The sequence below is a fragment of the Semicossyphus pulcher genome, unplaced genomic scaffold, assembly GCF_022749685.1.
Source record: "Semicossyphus pulcher isolate SPU_LCO1_2020_fin unplaced genomic scaffold, fSemPul1.0.p SCAF_5, whole genome shotgun sequence".
In the NCBI taxonomy this organism is placed as follows: Eukaryota; Metazoa; Chordata; class Actinopteri; order Labriformes; family Labridae; genus Semicossyphus; species Semicossyphus pulcher.
In genome coordinates, this window is record NW_027211726.1 from 30,391,078 (window position 1) to 30,406,753 (window position 15,676).

Consider the following 15,676-nt stretch of genomic DNA (forward strand, 5'->3'; position numbering starts at 1 on the left):
AGGAGTGGGAGTGGGTTGCTCCACCCACCAACAGCGAGTCTGCACCGATGCTGACTTACTGAGCAGGTGCAAAGCTGTCTTATGTTCGTCATGAGATGAGAGACGTAAATTAAAGTTCCGTGTTATTACCCGTACAAACGAGTACTGCTTTAATTAAGATAAACATGAAATAATAAACTGACGTCAGCGTCTCAAAGTTAACGTGATACTCAGGATGTAATGAACCGTTTTCTTGCTTAGAAACGACACAAGTGAAAACTTTAAGGTGTTTTTTATTAACATGGACGGCTGTAAAAACTCAGCAGGTCATTAACATTAGATTAGAAATAGATTGACAACAAATAAGACAAGCCACCAAGGAAGCGCGGGATGAAGTTCATGTTCCTCCTGAGTGATTTTAATGACTCTGCCACGCTGTTATTTACGCCGCTTTTATTATTTGAGTGATGTAACCATGGTTACACACATTTCCTGCCTCCGCCGGTGTGAGGGGAGTTCGTCTCAAAGCTTGTCGCTGTATTTACTCCCCTCACCCTAATAAAGGGTTAGGGGAGCTTTCCGCTCGGCTGTGAGGGTGACGTCAAACAGAGTTCACTCCACGATGGAGTGGGAGTGGGGAGGTTTGGGAAAGACCTACAATGGTTTTTAGGGCCAATGCACCAGATGTGTTTGCCACTGACAGGCTCCATTTCAGAAAGCTTCCCTACAGAGATGGACCTTTATGTGTAAAGCATGATACTTCTTTTGGAAACAGAAACTACAGTGACAAAAACAGCAATTTTTACACAGCTCAGGAGTTGCTTGTCTACCAACGTCTTTGTTAATACTTTCTGTAATGTCTAGAACAACAATCTGAGCCTGTTAGTAGAAAAAACAAACACTTTCGGCGGACGTACTTTACTCAGCAATTACGTTGCAGCCATTACAGCCTGTTCTGATGCTGCAGGCCGAAGCAATCTACTGGAGCAGCTACAAAACGATTTCTACGGGCGGCTGTGGCTCAGTGGTCGATCCCGGCTGCTGCAGCCTACTTGTTGAAGTGTCGAAGTGCGTGAATGGTCCTGATTGATGATTGGATAGCAGCCTCTGACATCAGTGTGTGTGGTTGAATGTGATTGCTTTGAGTGGTTTTATAAGTGCAATCCATTTAGCATTTAGACCCCCTGTATAGCCACAACTTTATTAATAATTTATTGATATAAACCTTGCAACCCACATGCTACCCTTATTACTGGCTTTTTACCGACATGCGTGCGACGTATACATGACACATTATTTAATCATTAATAAAGGCAGAGCTTACAGTTTCACACAGGCTGCCTTTTAAGAAGAGAATCGCTCTAAGCACGTTGTTTTCTGTCCCCTTAAAGGACAAACGAGCCAACACTGAATAATGAGAGAAGGTGGCACAGGATACACGATGTTCTGCATGTTGGTGGCTGAATGCAAGTCAATGATTTATGCATGAAGATGCTTATTTATGTGACGTGTAATGCAGAGTAGGTAAATCCGATCAACCTGGATAAATGAACGCTGATGTTACCGAGGAGGAGTTTGCTGCACATAAGTTGTTTGTTTACGTTCAGTGGCAGGGCAGTGCTAATAGATGGGTGGTGGAGTTTGTATTGACTCAGTCATACTCGTCAGATGTGACAGAGCAGTGAAGTGAACTCCCAGAGACTCAGAGGTGAGAAGTTGAAGGCCGGCTGTGATGACTTTCTGGCTCTCGCTCAGCCATCAACATCCGCTCACCAGCACATTTCTGTGGTGAAGGGCGCTGATATTGTGCACGAGGGCTGGGTGAGGGAGTGTCAGAGTGAAAGATCAAACACTATGTGTGTGTGTGTTTGTGTGTGTGTGTGTGTGTGTGTGTGTGTGTGTGTGTGTGTGTGTGTGTGAGTGAGCGCAGGCCTGGCCAGCCGGTGCGAGTCACCGCCAGTAGCCATGTTTTATTCTGTTTCATGTTGCAGACACGCCTGCCACTCACTGTCAGAGCCAGCCCACTCAAATAGCTTCAAAGAGCTTCACATCACCATCAGTGGCTTCATTAGGTGCACACACACACACACACACACACACACACACACACACACACACGCAGTGCAGCAGGAGATCCAGAGGTTATTCAGTTGTGTGAGTGGAAGGTCATTGTTCGCTTGTGTCGTTGTGTCTGCTGCTCTTTATGGGAAACTTGTCAGACCGGGTTCAGACTTCTGAGTCCGCCTCCCCTGATTAGCAGGTTATCATAAATCACAGGGTGACAGGATGTCCAGTGAATAATGATCTCATGATTAAAATAAGACATCACTGTCAGTGTATCAGGAGGTTAAAGGACTGTTTGATTTTTGAGTGTCCGCACCAAAATACGACTTTATTGCTGCTAATTAAGAGCCATACTTACCTCTATAGTTAGGCGGTGACCTCTAGTGGCCGAAGTTATAATGATGGAAGTAAAGGCAAGAGTCGAACGATGAACTTTGAGTGATTAAAGCTGCAGTAGGTAAGATGGAGGAGAGAGCGGACTTTGCTTCAAAATTAGAAAGATCAAAACCTCCAGGTCCCTCCCCCTGTCTCTCCGCGGCGCTCAGTCCAGCCTCCAAGGCCCTCCTAGCAGAGGAGGCTATCAAGCGTGCGCGGGCTAGTAACCACGGCAACTGAAGGAGCCAGATATACAGTAAGTAAAAACGTGAAATGACAACAACCGCAGCCGTTGTATTACACCTGTTTAGAAGACAAACAGCTCGCTCAGCCAATAGATGGCTTTATTACCCCTGTCGCTCACAGTGGATGTGTCACGTGTTACACGTGTATCGCAACTTTTTGCAAAAATCTGGCGTGAAATCAGCCTGCAACAATCACAAGAAGGGCCCACGGAATCCTGGAGGGACTGATAACGTGATGGCATGTAACTCATTTACATAATTCATGTAACATAACTAATGTACCTATTTTAACAAGACTGTAAGCTCTTTTTGCCTAACAAACCTAACAAAACTGTCAGGTTCAACGCTTCCTGTAAGAAGTGTCGGTATGAGGACGTGTTGGCTGCCGTCTGTAGGCACTAATTTAGGGAACAGTCCTGTGTGTTGGAAAGAGGGTCGGAGGACTTGTTGTATATTTCAGGGCGGTATTTTCTGTCTTTATTCGGTTTCTGTTAAAAGCTAGTTCACCCAAATTACTCACAGAACTATAACATGTTTGATCTCGTTCAAAGCGTCATTAATTGATTGTTCTGGCTGACCAGTCTGAAAAGTCGTTACCTGATATATTGTCACCATATGAAGTTGCCAGCTTGTTGCTAACTTTGTTTGTCTGCTGTTTGGTGCTGAGCAGGTAAACCAGTCAGAAAACCAAAACAAAGACCTCCAAGACACTAAAAGCTCCGTAAGGCTGACGAGAGCCGCAGAGTTTACACGCAGTTGTTTGATCCATTTTTAACAGAGACATATTATTGGTTCAGCTTTAGAGATCTGGACAAATAAACCAAAAGTCTGAGCACAGTACGATCAGTTTTGTCTGAATTATTCTTTAAACTATGTTTTGTATCAGGGATAATGGCACTGAGAGAAAGCCCTGTTGTCTTATTACCTTCAGTAATACACATCTGATCTCCAGGAGGGCTCGGGCGGCAATCTGTCACACAGAGATATGCACCAAAACTAGAGTGGGCAAAACACCTGCTCACAGCTGTTTGCAACTCACAACAATTATATTTGTTTTCGATCTTCAACAGCTGCCCTGAAAGCCTCACACAGACCTGCAGGACAGTTTCAACATGACTCTAGGTTTTTGCTCCTGGTCTTTCTGCACATACAAAGACTTGAAAATGGTTGTTCCTTATTTTTTAAGATACAAAGTTATTTGTCCCTCTTTGCTGCCGTTTGTTAGTAATACTTCAGGTAAATACTGTCAAACCACTATAAGCATCAGGGTTCCCACTCTCTTTAATGTTAAATGTTAAATGATGTTTAATCATTTTCCAGGAGTTTTTCTTGACAATACAGGACAACACTTTATTGCAAACGGTCATATAATTTAGCGGAAGGCCTGACACATTTAACCCCACTTTTAATCCTCCTTTTTAATGAAGCAGGGTTCATGATGAAGTGTCTCAAGCCCGCTTTTACACCGTCAGATCAAGGTGGGATTATTACACCTCTGTTATGTCCCGGCTTCAGTGTAAACGCACGGAGTCCGAATGGCGGAGCAAAGTCGTTAATTAAGCCTATCGAAGTTACACCTGAAAGAACATAGCAATCGATGAAAGTGTCATACTTTTCTATCATCTTTCAGTTGGTTACAAAGTGTCTCAAGGCGGCAATCTTATATCGCTCGCAGGGCTCGATCGTCGAGCCGAGACTGGAGTTGAGACAGCAAGCTTGTGCTACCGACTAGCTGACATTAGAATATGTCATCAAGTAATTCTAAGTCAAAAGATCGGGTGTTTTAGTTGTGCGCTAACAGAAATTAGCATCTCGATCACGATAAATTAACTTTACAAACAATCCATTTTACTACATGCTTAACATAAAAAGACGTGTGCTCATACTTACAGGAATATAACTATTAGCTTCTCACTTTACATTGCTAACAATCTGCTGCTTCAATACTGCACACTAACCAGGTACAGCAACCTCAAAGGGTCAAAACTCAGAAATGCAATGGGTTTAAAAATACAGCCACCACTAGGAGGAGACATTGTGTGCCAGGTGAGGGCAAACCTGTCATACCGCACAGCTTATCCTACCAACAGTCAAGTTTCAAACAAAAATACGCACCTAGGTTTATGTATGCAATCCGACTGAGGGTGTAAAGTAAATTAAAATTTTACAACATAAATTATTTCCGGGACATTTGGTTATTTTAATCAATTTCCAGGTTTTTCCAGGACTGGAAAACTAGTCTCTAAATTTCCAGGTTTTCCAGGACGCATGGGAACCCTGAAGCGTGTAAAGAATATGATGCTTGTTTGTAGGCTGACTGAGTTGTAAGTTACGTCTTTATTGGTGGTTAATAAATTATATAAACGAGACACTCCAGTTTTCTGCGAGGTAAAATGACTGTTTCTAACAATGGGGTTTGGTGGCTTTTAAAAGGTTGTTCTAACAGTTATTTCTGGTTAAAAAAATCATCTTCCAGTTTGACTCAAAGGTCTGTCTCTGTAGGGATCCTTTCTGCAATGTTGTCAGACCAGTCAGTGAACAAAACAAGGACTTTTGGAGGACATTGATCAAACCGTTTCCTCCCAAAGATGACGTTGCAGCCATTCCAGCCTGGCTGCAGCTGAGATATCTGCTGGAGCTGTTCCTAAACTTTTTGTACCTATTAGTCATCTAGACCTCAAATATGAAGAAGAATACAAGAATAAAAGCCGGAAATAAACATTAAGTTCTGCTCATATTAAAGATGCTAAAAGCCAACCATCTCTGCATCTTCTCGTCTTTGGATCAACTCTCTGTGTGTCAAGTTTTGTGCCCACTAACTCTGCTGACTCGTCTTCCCCTCGCTGCAGATCCTGCGCATCTGTACGAGGTACACCCCCGACCAGGACACCATGACCTTCTCCGACGGGCTGACCCTCAACCGGACGCAGATGCACAACGCTGGCTTCGGCCCGCTCACCGACTTGGTGTTCACGTTTGCCAACCAGCTGCTGCCCATCGAGATGGACGACACGGAGACAGGCCTCCTCAGCGCCATCTGTCTCATCTCTGGAGGTGAGCGAGCCGGAGCGGCGCGCTGGGCATTTAGTGAGGGGAGGGAGGGGACAGCAGGACAGAAGGACTCTGATAGAGAGAAAATGACATGAATATTAGTTAGAAGAACATTTCTTAAGAGTACTCGGCGCCTATCATCACATGTTGCATGTGTGTAGAAGTTGAAGTCCCTCTTTTATTTTAAGAAAAACTTTAAACACCAACTTTTTCAGGAAAAATTACTTTTCAAAGCGACTTCATCACTTAATTACATCCAAAGCTAGATTATGTGACTTACAGAAGACGAAAAGTTAAATTCCTAACAAAGTAACAAGCAAACTCTTAATCAATGTTATATACTGCTGCAGCCTAATAGAGTCTGATATGATTAGTTGTTTATGTGAGCAAATGTTTTCCAAACATCACTGAGTAAGTTTAATGACTTTCCTGGCTTTATACCTCAATTTATTGATGTTTTAGATTTGATCAGAAGGTAAACAAAAAGTTCCCAGGGAGCATTTTTCTGTTGAAAAGACATTTTTCACCGACTATTTGAAAAAGTTGATTAAACGTTTACGTTTAGACCAAATTTCACCAGGAAATCTGTTCTGCCACAAGATTTATCACACATTCACACACACATTAACAGTGATTTTCAAGTCGCATCTCATATCTAGCGGCATAAAAGGATTGTATAAGTGAGCAGAGCATCACAGTCATCAACGAAAAAATTCATGCACACATGGGTGGAGTCGGATCTCACAAGAGCTGCATTTAAACCCAGCACTCATCCCCGTAGGCCACCAAGGTCTCTTCAGACTCGTCTTCCCGTCAGGTATGAATCACCCCCGTCAGCATTCAGGGCTCGTTCTGCCTTCACAGTCAGAGCTGCACAGCCACAGTTCCTGCACATGCTCAGTCTTCTTCTTTCTTCTTCTTCTGTGGGGAATGTTTCAAACTGCTCCCTTCACGATGTCTTGTTGAAATGACGTCTTCGTGCAGACCGGATTTAACCACCGCTGCAAAGTTACTTTGGACAATCGCGCTCCGATCATCACTTTGTCACCTTTTCAACGCTAAAATGAACAAATGAAAAAACAAAAATGTGTTTCTGACACGTTGATGTCTTTACTGTATTTTAGCTGGTTAAAAAATGGTTAAATGAGGTCTTAGATGTTCAGAACGAAGTTCACCGTTTTCAACCAAATTTCCACATTGAAATCCCGGTTAGTGTTCACTGGGTTCGCCTCACCAGGAGAAGACATGTTTCCTGTTTTAGATCTAATTTAACTCGTTCCGTCAGCGCACTTAATGATGATGTTTATAAAGGGAATGTTTTCTCTTCCTATCAGAGTTATGGTTTACAGTGTGGAAAACACTTGCAGTTATTGACGAGGTTCTCTGTCACTCTGGGATGCAGCTCAGCAAAGCTGCAAAAACAGTTCTTCTGTAATTTGTTCTAGTTGTTTGCTCAGAAGAACTTTCAGCTGGGATTTGTAGTCTCTGCAAACAAGCTTCAAAACTAAACTACAAACAGACAAAATGCATCGCAAAATATGATGCGTGCAAAGGGTGTTTTGGACAAGCAGACATTTTACGAGTTTGGGTTGATTGAATATTCAGCTAACTTGATACACGACAGGGTATACAGACGGAAAAATACAGAGAAGCTAAGCTGAGCAATGCAGCAATGTATCCTTGACATGGCTATAGCAAGCACAGAGGACCTTCTGACTTAATTTGCCATTTGCCATTATGAGTGGATTCATGGTAATCTTAGAGGCAAATTCAGGGTGCTACCGTCCTGCAAAGATTTGAGTTGAGAAAAGCAAAGTTTTTTCAACATCTTGATGAGTATGTTTTGTAAAGTATCAAATGTCTGCAGCTTCAGCCGAGACGATCAGTGTCTGCCTGCAGAGTCACACTCCCTTACTTCTTAACTTGACACGTCAAATTAAAATCATTTTGCAGCCTGATTGCATCATAAGTTTAGCATAAATTCAGATTCAGAGATAAACAGATGTGAGAGATTATCAAGTGGAATGAACAATCTAATCCACTCCACATTCAGACCGTGCCTGTCTGCTCTCCTTCCCACATCTTCAGCTCATATCGATTCTTCCGGTTAAATATTGAGCGGAGCTGCAGCCAAGTTTGGGAGGGAAGTAAGCCAGCCTCCACGGGAGCCTGAAACCAGGTCAAACACAGGTTGATATCAGTGAGGCAGCAAAATCCTGACCCACAAACACGGAGGAGGGAGGAGGAGAGGAGGAGGAGAGGAGGGAGGGAGGGATGACGTACAGGTGTGTCACTGCAGCGTCAGTTCGCTGAGTGTTCGACCTCCCAGAGGAAATAATCCGGCTCTGCTTGTTTTCTGCCAAGAGACATGACTTACTCTCTCATGTCAGGCTGCACACACACACACACGCACACACACACACACACACACGCACACAGACACACACACACATAAAGTTGTACTGTACGTCCACAGACAGTCACACAGCCGCAGCCCTCCTCTCTCCCCTCCTGCTGTCATCTTCCTCGCTGCTGGTTTTCATCCAACAATATATATTTATATTCTGAATCCCCGGAGCCTGAGCAGACATTACAGGCTGTTGCATAATCCACGGACAGTGAGGGACGCCGCTGATTGCATCTGCGCTCACACACACCTCCACCTGCTGATTCCAGTGCACACACTGCCACCTGATGGCCGGATGAGGAAGAGCATGCATGTGTGTGAAGAGCAGACCCAATGGAAATGTAGTCTTCAGCATGAAACACATTACATTTATATCTTCAATTTATTATACTTCGGTCCTCGTTGTGTTGAGGATATATATATATTTTCCTCATGAAGTGTCTGCTGATTTTTAATGAATTATTTTGTCTTTATGTCAGAAAATGTGAAATATTCCAGTTAAAAACTCTCAGATTCAAAGGTCACTTCTTCAGTTGTCTTGTGTTTTCTGCACAAAAAGAGAAAAGAAGCAAATCTACACTTCAGAAGTGACTTATAAGATTAATGAATTAACTTTGTCCAGGCATTTTGCCATCCTGCTCATCTGTATCCAGAGTGTGTGCAGTAGAGATCGGCTGGTGGAGCCGCACTATAGACGTCCTGCCCCTTCCTCTACCAAACTGCAGCAGAACAGCTTCTTGTGTCGGTCTGAAGCAGATATTCACGCTTATGGAAAGTTCAATGACTGTAGTGTTTCGTCTCCTCTCGCCGTTCCTCCTCTACTCGGGAACAGAATGCTGCAGGAGCCCCATTTGAGCTGTCAATCATGAGGCCACACCCCCTTTTTACAGCATCAAATAGATAATTAAAAGTAAACTTGTCAGAAAAATGAACACTTGGACATAAATCTGCATGATAAGAACTAACTATAATGACAGAAACCATGTTTGAGAAAAATGTATTTGTCATGTTTTTGAGGTGGGTCATGACAAAATACACTGGAATGCACGGTTTAACTAAATAATGAACATATTTTATGACATAAACACAGATAAACAATGCCTCTCAACCTTAAGATAAATAAACAGAAATAAAGCACGAGGAGCTGTGGGTGAACCGAACCCCACCCAGCCGGACAGAGCCTGGTAGAACTGAGCGGAGGAGGAGAGAGGGGCCGCAGAGACTAACCTCATGGACTTATACCCCTGCGAGACTGGCCAGGTCTCGCAGCACCACCCACCAATGACCTGCAAGGACAAAAAGACAGAACACAATAGAAACAAGGAAACAGATAGCAGGCCCGGCAGGCAGGAGGCGGTCACAATTTAGATTTTATAGTTTGACTCATGTCCCATCTGTTAACATGGAGGAGGCGGGCTTTATGATATATATATACTGCAGCCAGTCAGCAGGGGGTGATAGAGAGGGTTTGGCTTTGCTTTTAGGGAGCTGCCTGTCGGTCATCTTTTTGTACAGCCTATGGTTTTTACACTCAATGAAGACTGTAGTTGGGGGGCGGAGGTAAGCCCAAATTAATGGGGGGGAATCTGCCAATGTACGTATTGGCAAGTTAATAATGTTTTAAGTCAGATTGGAAAAAGTGGTTCTATCCTTTAAACTCCTGTTCTAACATTTCAAAAGAGCGAAAATGTTTCACTGAAGTTTTTTGGATCACCAGTATCCAACTCTACTCAAAAATGTAGCACATACTGTCGAGTTTGATGCAGATCCACAATCAAACAAGATTATGTGATGTAATACTATTTCAGAATCTACCTATTAGACGGCCGAAATCTCATCAGATTACTTCTGAACAAGTCCAGGACAAATGGAAGCAAAAGTGTGATGAAAATTAAATGAAGATTGGTCTCTACATTGCCAGCAGCTTTATGTATAATAAAGTAAAATAAAAGCTGTAATCATGAGGAAGGACTAAAGAATCTGGAGTAAAAGGGTGCTGTCTGGTCCAAGACGTTTTTTGATGGTGGATTTGAGCCAGCGTCTCTTATCAGGGGGCCAGGGCTCTGGCCGTCCTCAGTGTGCACAAACCTGGTTTCTGAACGCCTGCAGAGCTGTGAATAAAACGTCCGATGGGTTCAGTTGTTGCCTCCTGCTGTTTGAGACTTTAAAACCTCGCTTATCAGAGCTTAGCACTCAAAAGAAAGGATTCAAATGAGTTTTCTGCTCAACTTATCTAATTGTAAGAATCTCTGCAGAATCTCTCTGCAGTAATGAGTTGACATAATGAGATAAACTCTGCTTCTTAATCAAACCGGCTTCATGCTGTGATACACACTGCAGCCTGCAGCTTGTCTCAATCAGATAAAGCCCAGACATGAATTTGTCATCGTTGAGCCTCGAGTCTGATTGGATTCGTGTGCGTGTGTGTGTGTGTGTGTGCGCGCAGACCGTCAGGACCTGGAGGAGCCCTCGAAGGTGGACCAGCTCCAGGAGCCGCTCCTGGAGGCTCTGAAGATCTACGTGAGGAAGCGTCGGCCCAGCAAACCACACATGTTCCCCAAAACCCTGATGAAGATCACAGACCTGCGCAGCATCAGCGCTAAAGGTAAGACAGATATCAACTTACAGTTTACCTGATGTAACTGTGGACAAATATTTCAAGAGTACAGTGGCTGTTTAGTCTCAATACCCCTCAGGCCGGAGATATACTGGCGTTTTAACCTTGCATTCACGTGCACAACCGTCTGCGTCATGAACGTAATTGTTCACATACTTGTCTCTGCACTACGTGTGTTACTGGAGGATACCTCTAGAGGGCGCACCAGAGAGCTCAGGCCCATGCAACTACCGTATGTGTGGAATGTAAACAACAGACATGCAGACACTCGAGGAGGTTACTGTGATGTTCATTCTGAGATCACAGCAGAAACAGTGACAGCTTCAGTTCAGTGGACAGAACTGTCCCCGCTCCGTCTCTCCAGCATGTTCCGCCGTGCACAGACGTAACGGTCCCGGACTTGTTTCCATTTAGTTTTGCAGGTTTCCACGTCGACTCCTAAAACAGAACTTATCTGTCTGCAGCTGTTTGACGGCATGTTTGTCTCTGTGCAGTGGCTACGACACATCGTACAGATGTAGATAATTGAGGACTTGGTCTATCAGCTTGTCTTCAGAACTTTCTGCCGTTGTTGTCCCTGCTGCTGTGTTGACCCTGTCACACCCCCGCTGCCTCTACACTGCCCCTACTGTTCATGTGCATATGTGTAGTGTATGTTCTTGTGGTAGTTAGAGGACGTGCACAGATGACGCTCCGAACAGATGCAGGGAATGCGTGGCATAGTTAAAAGCAGGTATATCTCCGGCTTTAGACAACCACAGGAAGTGTTTAAAGCTTGCACTCCAGATGGGGAAAGTCTGCTGTAATCTTGACAGTATGATTTGTACAAATTGGTGTTTGAGCCAGAATTACAAATGCCGTTTACCTTCATATCCCTGCACACTTGGCTAATCTCTGTTTGCGAAGGCATCACTAGTCCCAGACTCCTCTATAGACACATTTTTTCCCACTCTGAAATATTACAATAACTGGGCTCTTTGGGTCTAAATGACTAATGAGTAGAAAAAGTTTTGGAATTGCTCCAGTAGATTGCTTCAGTCTGCAGCCATGGCACAAGCTGTATTGGCTGCAATGTAATCCTTTGGGGAAAAGTTAGTCCACTAAAAGTTCTTGTTTCTGTCACTGACAGGCTCAGGTTGTGTCCGACAACCTTACAGAAAGGATCCTCACAGAGATAGGCCTTTTTGTTAAAGAATAACAGGCTTTATTGTAACCAGAATCAGCCTTTCCTTCACTTTCTTCAAAGCCACAGACTCCATTAACAAAACCATTGATTTTAAGTTTGACAATATAGAAGTTGCTGGTCTACCGCTGCATCAATTTGTTGCTTTCTATGCGTTATTGTGTTGCGTTGGATCTGAGGTAACCCTTTAAAGTCACACAATAACAGAAACAAACCAGCCAAACAAGGCCGCGGTTGACCACACCGATCATGTTCTGTGAGGTAAAATGACCTGTTTTGTTCATGGTGTTTGGTGGCTTTAAAGACAGAAATGTTAATGATGTTAAAATGCATCTTACTCCTCAACAAAAAGGTATATTTCTGTTGGGGTTAGGGTTACAACCAGCAGCTATAAAGATGTTTTTGTAAGCAGTTGGTGGAGACCCAGATAGATTTTAAATAAGCCTCAGTTTGCTCCAACAACAACATCACAAGACCGTTTAATGTGTGATGTTGTGTTTTGGTGTTAGATGTGTAGTTCTTCTGCCCTCACGTAGGAGGCATAAAATCAACATTAATATATATAGATTGTGTTCAGTTCACAGCGGAGCTCCTCTGTGAAGTTGAGCACATAACCTCGCGTTAACTTCTCGGCACCGGCTGCCTGATGTTGATTTGAACTTTCTGTTGCTAACTTTTAATGCACATTCTGGACCGGCTCATAGTGCTGAGCCTTTAACCCCGAATGAGCCGGAGTTTCTGTTAGATCCTGCTGCCCCTCTGCAGACCCGGGCCCCCTGACTTTGAGATGACCTGCCTGAAGAAGTTCCTGTAGACGACCCTGTACTTTATCCTCTCTGTGTCTTCTTTAAATCCCGTCTTTTAAACTTTCCTTTTTGTAACGTTGCATAGGTTTATCTGTCTGCTTTAACAGCTTATGTTCTTACTGATGCTTTTACTGTTTGTGCTGCTTTTATTTTTCTCCTAATCCTTTTTTTAAAGTATCACTTACTCTGGGTTTCACTCTTTGGTTTTATTATCTCTTTGTTATTGCTGTCCTAAAGCAGCTTAGCTCTAAAAGTTCTCTCTAATTTAAATTACTCATGCTTAGTAAATATAGAGGTTCCAGCGACCTCTGTATTAACTCCTCTTTTTTATGTTATTATTTCACACAGTATGCCAGACCAGGGGCTGCACGGTGGCACAGTGGTTAGTGCTGTTGCCTCAGAGCTAGAATGTTCCGAGTTTGAGTCCCGGTACGGACGAAGGGGGCCTTCCTGTGTGGAGTCTGCATGTTCTCCCCGTGCATGATGTACTTCAATCTGATACATTTGCCCCAATGCATTATGTTAACGACCTTAAAGCCCGTTATAAAGCTGCAGACTGAAGCAATCTACTAGAACAATTCTAAAACTTTTCATACTTTAACTACTTTAAAATGTTAAACTTTCTTTGCCCTCAACTCTGTCTTGCAGGAGCGGAGCGGGTCATTTCCTTGAAGATGGAGATCCCAGGTTCCATGCCGCCGCTCATCCAGGAGATGCTTGAGAACTCAGAGGGCCAGGACGGCCAGAGCAGCAGCAGTGGCAGCAGCAGCGGCAGCAGCAGTGGCAGCAGCAGTGGCAGTGGCAGCGGCAGTGGCAGCAGCAGCAATAGTGGCAGCAGCAGTGGCAGCAGCAGTGGCAGCAGTGGCAGCAGCAGCAGCAGCAGCAGTAGCAGCAGCACTTCTGCAGAGGCGGCGGCCAGCCCCAGCAGCAAGGACAGCAACACAGAGGACGCCCCTGCTGTTGAGTCACCAGAGTCCTTGGACACGGAGGGGGCTGCAGCCACACCACCCAGCGACGAGCCCTAGGAGGCACCTACGGGTGCCTCCAAAACTCTCTGACATTCCTTTGCACAAAAAAAAGGAACAGCCGGGCAAGGCTCCGATCTCCTATAACCCCCCGACCCTTCTCCTTTGCTTGGTATTATGTTATCTTTATAACCTCGTCCTATTTTTCTCCCCTAAAATTCCCTCCTTGAAAAGAAAACGTCGACACGGAGGCCTCAAAGGATCAGTGCTTTGTGTATAAATCTGAATTGAGCTCTTATTTGGCGTGGCGTCTCTGGGACAGGGACTGTGACGGGGGGGCGAGGCCCCCGAATCCACCAGAGTTGATACTCCTCAGGTCTCCTGTGTAAATTCTTATCTGCATGACGGGAGTTTGATAAGTGGTTTTACTCCTCTCTCTCTCTTTCTCTCTCTCTGTCCTCATCTCTTCATCTCGCGTATTGTTGGCATACGTACATTGTACATACCATTGTATGGTTAGATCTCTGTTTCTATGATGAATTTTGTGGTGCTTTTTTCATTGTCTTAAATATTATCTTTGAGGCGATACATCAAGGTTTAAAGCGGGACTAATTGTCCCTCAAAAAGTTATCTAGAATGTTATTGCATATAGACATTATGGAAGTCTAATATTTTATATTTGTTCCTATATTTAAAACTGTTTTCGTCTTTTATAACACTTCATGTCTCTACATGAGTGAGTGTACATCCACACCGCCAGAATGCAAAGCTTCTCTCCATATCGACAGCCGAGTCTGTTCAACTGTTTCCTCAAAGGAGGGAAGCACAACAGCAGAAGCCTTTGATACACACTCATCAGACCGACTGAGTCTGTTTAAGTCGCAGTCTCGACATGAACCGCCGAGACCCGGCGTACGAGATTAGATTTAGAATAAGCCGGTCTATGAAATGAACTCATTCGGTGTCTGTATCTGATCACTGAATCAGTTTACCTCGCTGTCAAAACAAATTGGGTAAATTAGTTTGCTGAAAGATGCCAGAGATGTTTTCTGCAGCGGGCTGTGATCACATAGGACGCTTCTCTGTTAGCCTGCACTTCAACTGGACCGTGATTCAACTTAAACTGTGTCGCACTTTATTATCTTCATCTAAGCCGTTAACAAGTTTAACAAGCCGGTGTTGTGCTACAATTTGTTTCCCCTAAAAGTTAAGACATCACGCTTATACTTAGTTTCCACTTATACAATGAGGAATATGTCTGGCTTCACATTAGTTACTTGCTTTTTATTCACCTTATATCCACCAACACGATTTTGTGGTTCTGTGGAAAAAGTACAAAAAGATCTCATTGCAGAGAAAACTTATCAGAGAAAACAGGGGAATACAAATGTTGGCACAACAACAGTAAAGCTGAGATGAACAAAAAAATCCTTGAAATGTCATGTATCCATATTTTACCTTTCCTGACTGGCTAGCTGGCTTCCTGTTAGCTAGCTAGCGGATGTGTTAGCATACATGATTGCCTGTTGTAAAGTGAGTCTATGTCTTTTACTGAACAGAACACAGGAGGCAAGGAGGAGATAAGAAGGAGAAAGTCATTGAACTGAATCTTTAATTTCAGGTACACACAACAATTCAACATTAGCAAACATTTGGTAGCATTAGCCACTTCAGCACTGTACCAGCGAGTACCTTGAAACAGACACTAAACAAACGCTACCTTGTTTGTCAGTATGAAGGCGCTGAAGGCGGGTCATGATAAAGCATTTAACAACCTTCGTAGGATGTGACTTTTTGGAAGATATCTTACCAGCTCCTGCCAACGAGGATACTTAGCACAGGCTGTAAGCAAGCTAAAGTTGAGCTAGCTTACTTGAAAAGTAGACGGTGAACAAACCAGAAATGTCTTTAATTGCAGAAGGAAACTGTTCTCATGCAAGACTATGATGTAGAACGTAAAGGTAAAACCAGACAGTTGTCTTGT

The 15,676-nt window shown here is 43.7% G+C and overlaps 1 protein-coding gene across 3 annotated transcripts in view; it reads left to right on the top strand.

The window, feature by feature from the left end:
* LOC138608410 (retinoic acid receptor beta-like) overlaps nucleotides 1-13,909 on the top strand; it is a 96,852-nt gene extending 82,943 nt beyond the window's left edge. Inside the window, exons 6-9 of one of the 3 annotated variants that reach the window (XM_069680989.1) lie at nucleotides 5,513-5,717; nucleotides 10,568-10,726; nucleotides 13,376-13,498; nucleotides 13,673-13,909. In XM_069680989.1, coding sequence (XP_069537090.1) covers nucleotides 5,513-5,717; nucleotides 10,568-10,726; nucleotides 13,376-13,498; nucleotides 13,673-13,752 — 567 coding nt within the window. In that variant the 3' untranslated portion in view covers nucleotides 13,753-13,909. Of the gene's footprint in view, nucleotides 1-5,512; nucleotides 5,718-10,567; nucleotides 10,727-13,375 lie in introns of all 3 variants that reach the window. The other 2 variants (XM_069680990.1, XM_069680988.1) reach the window with 2 other exon arrangements.
* The last annotated feature ends 1,767 nt before the right edge of the window (nucleotides 13,910-15,676 follow it).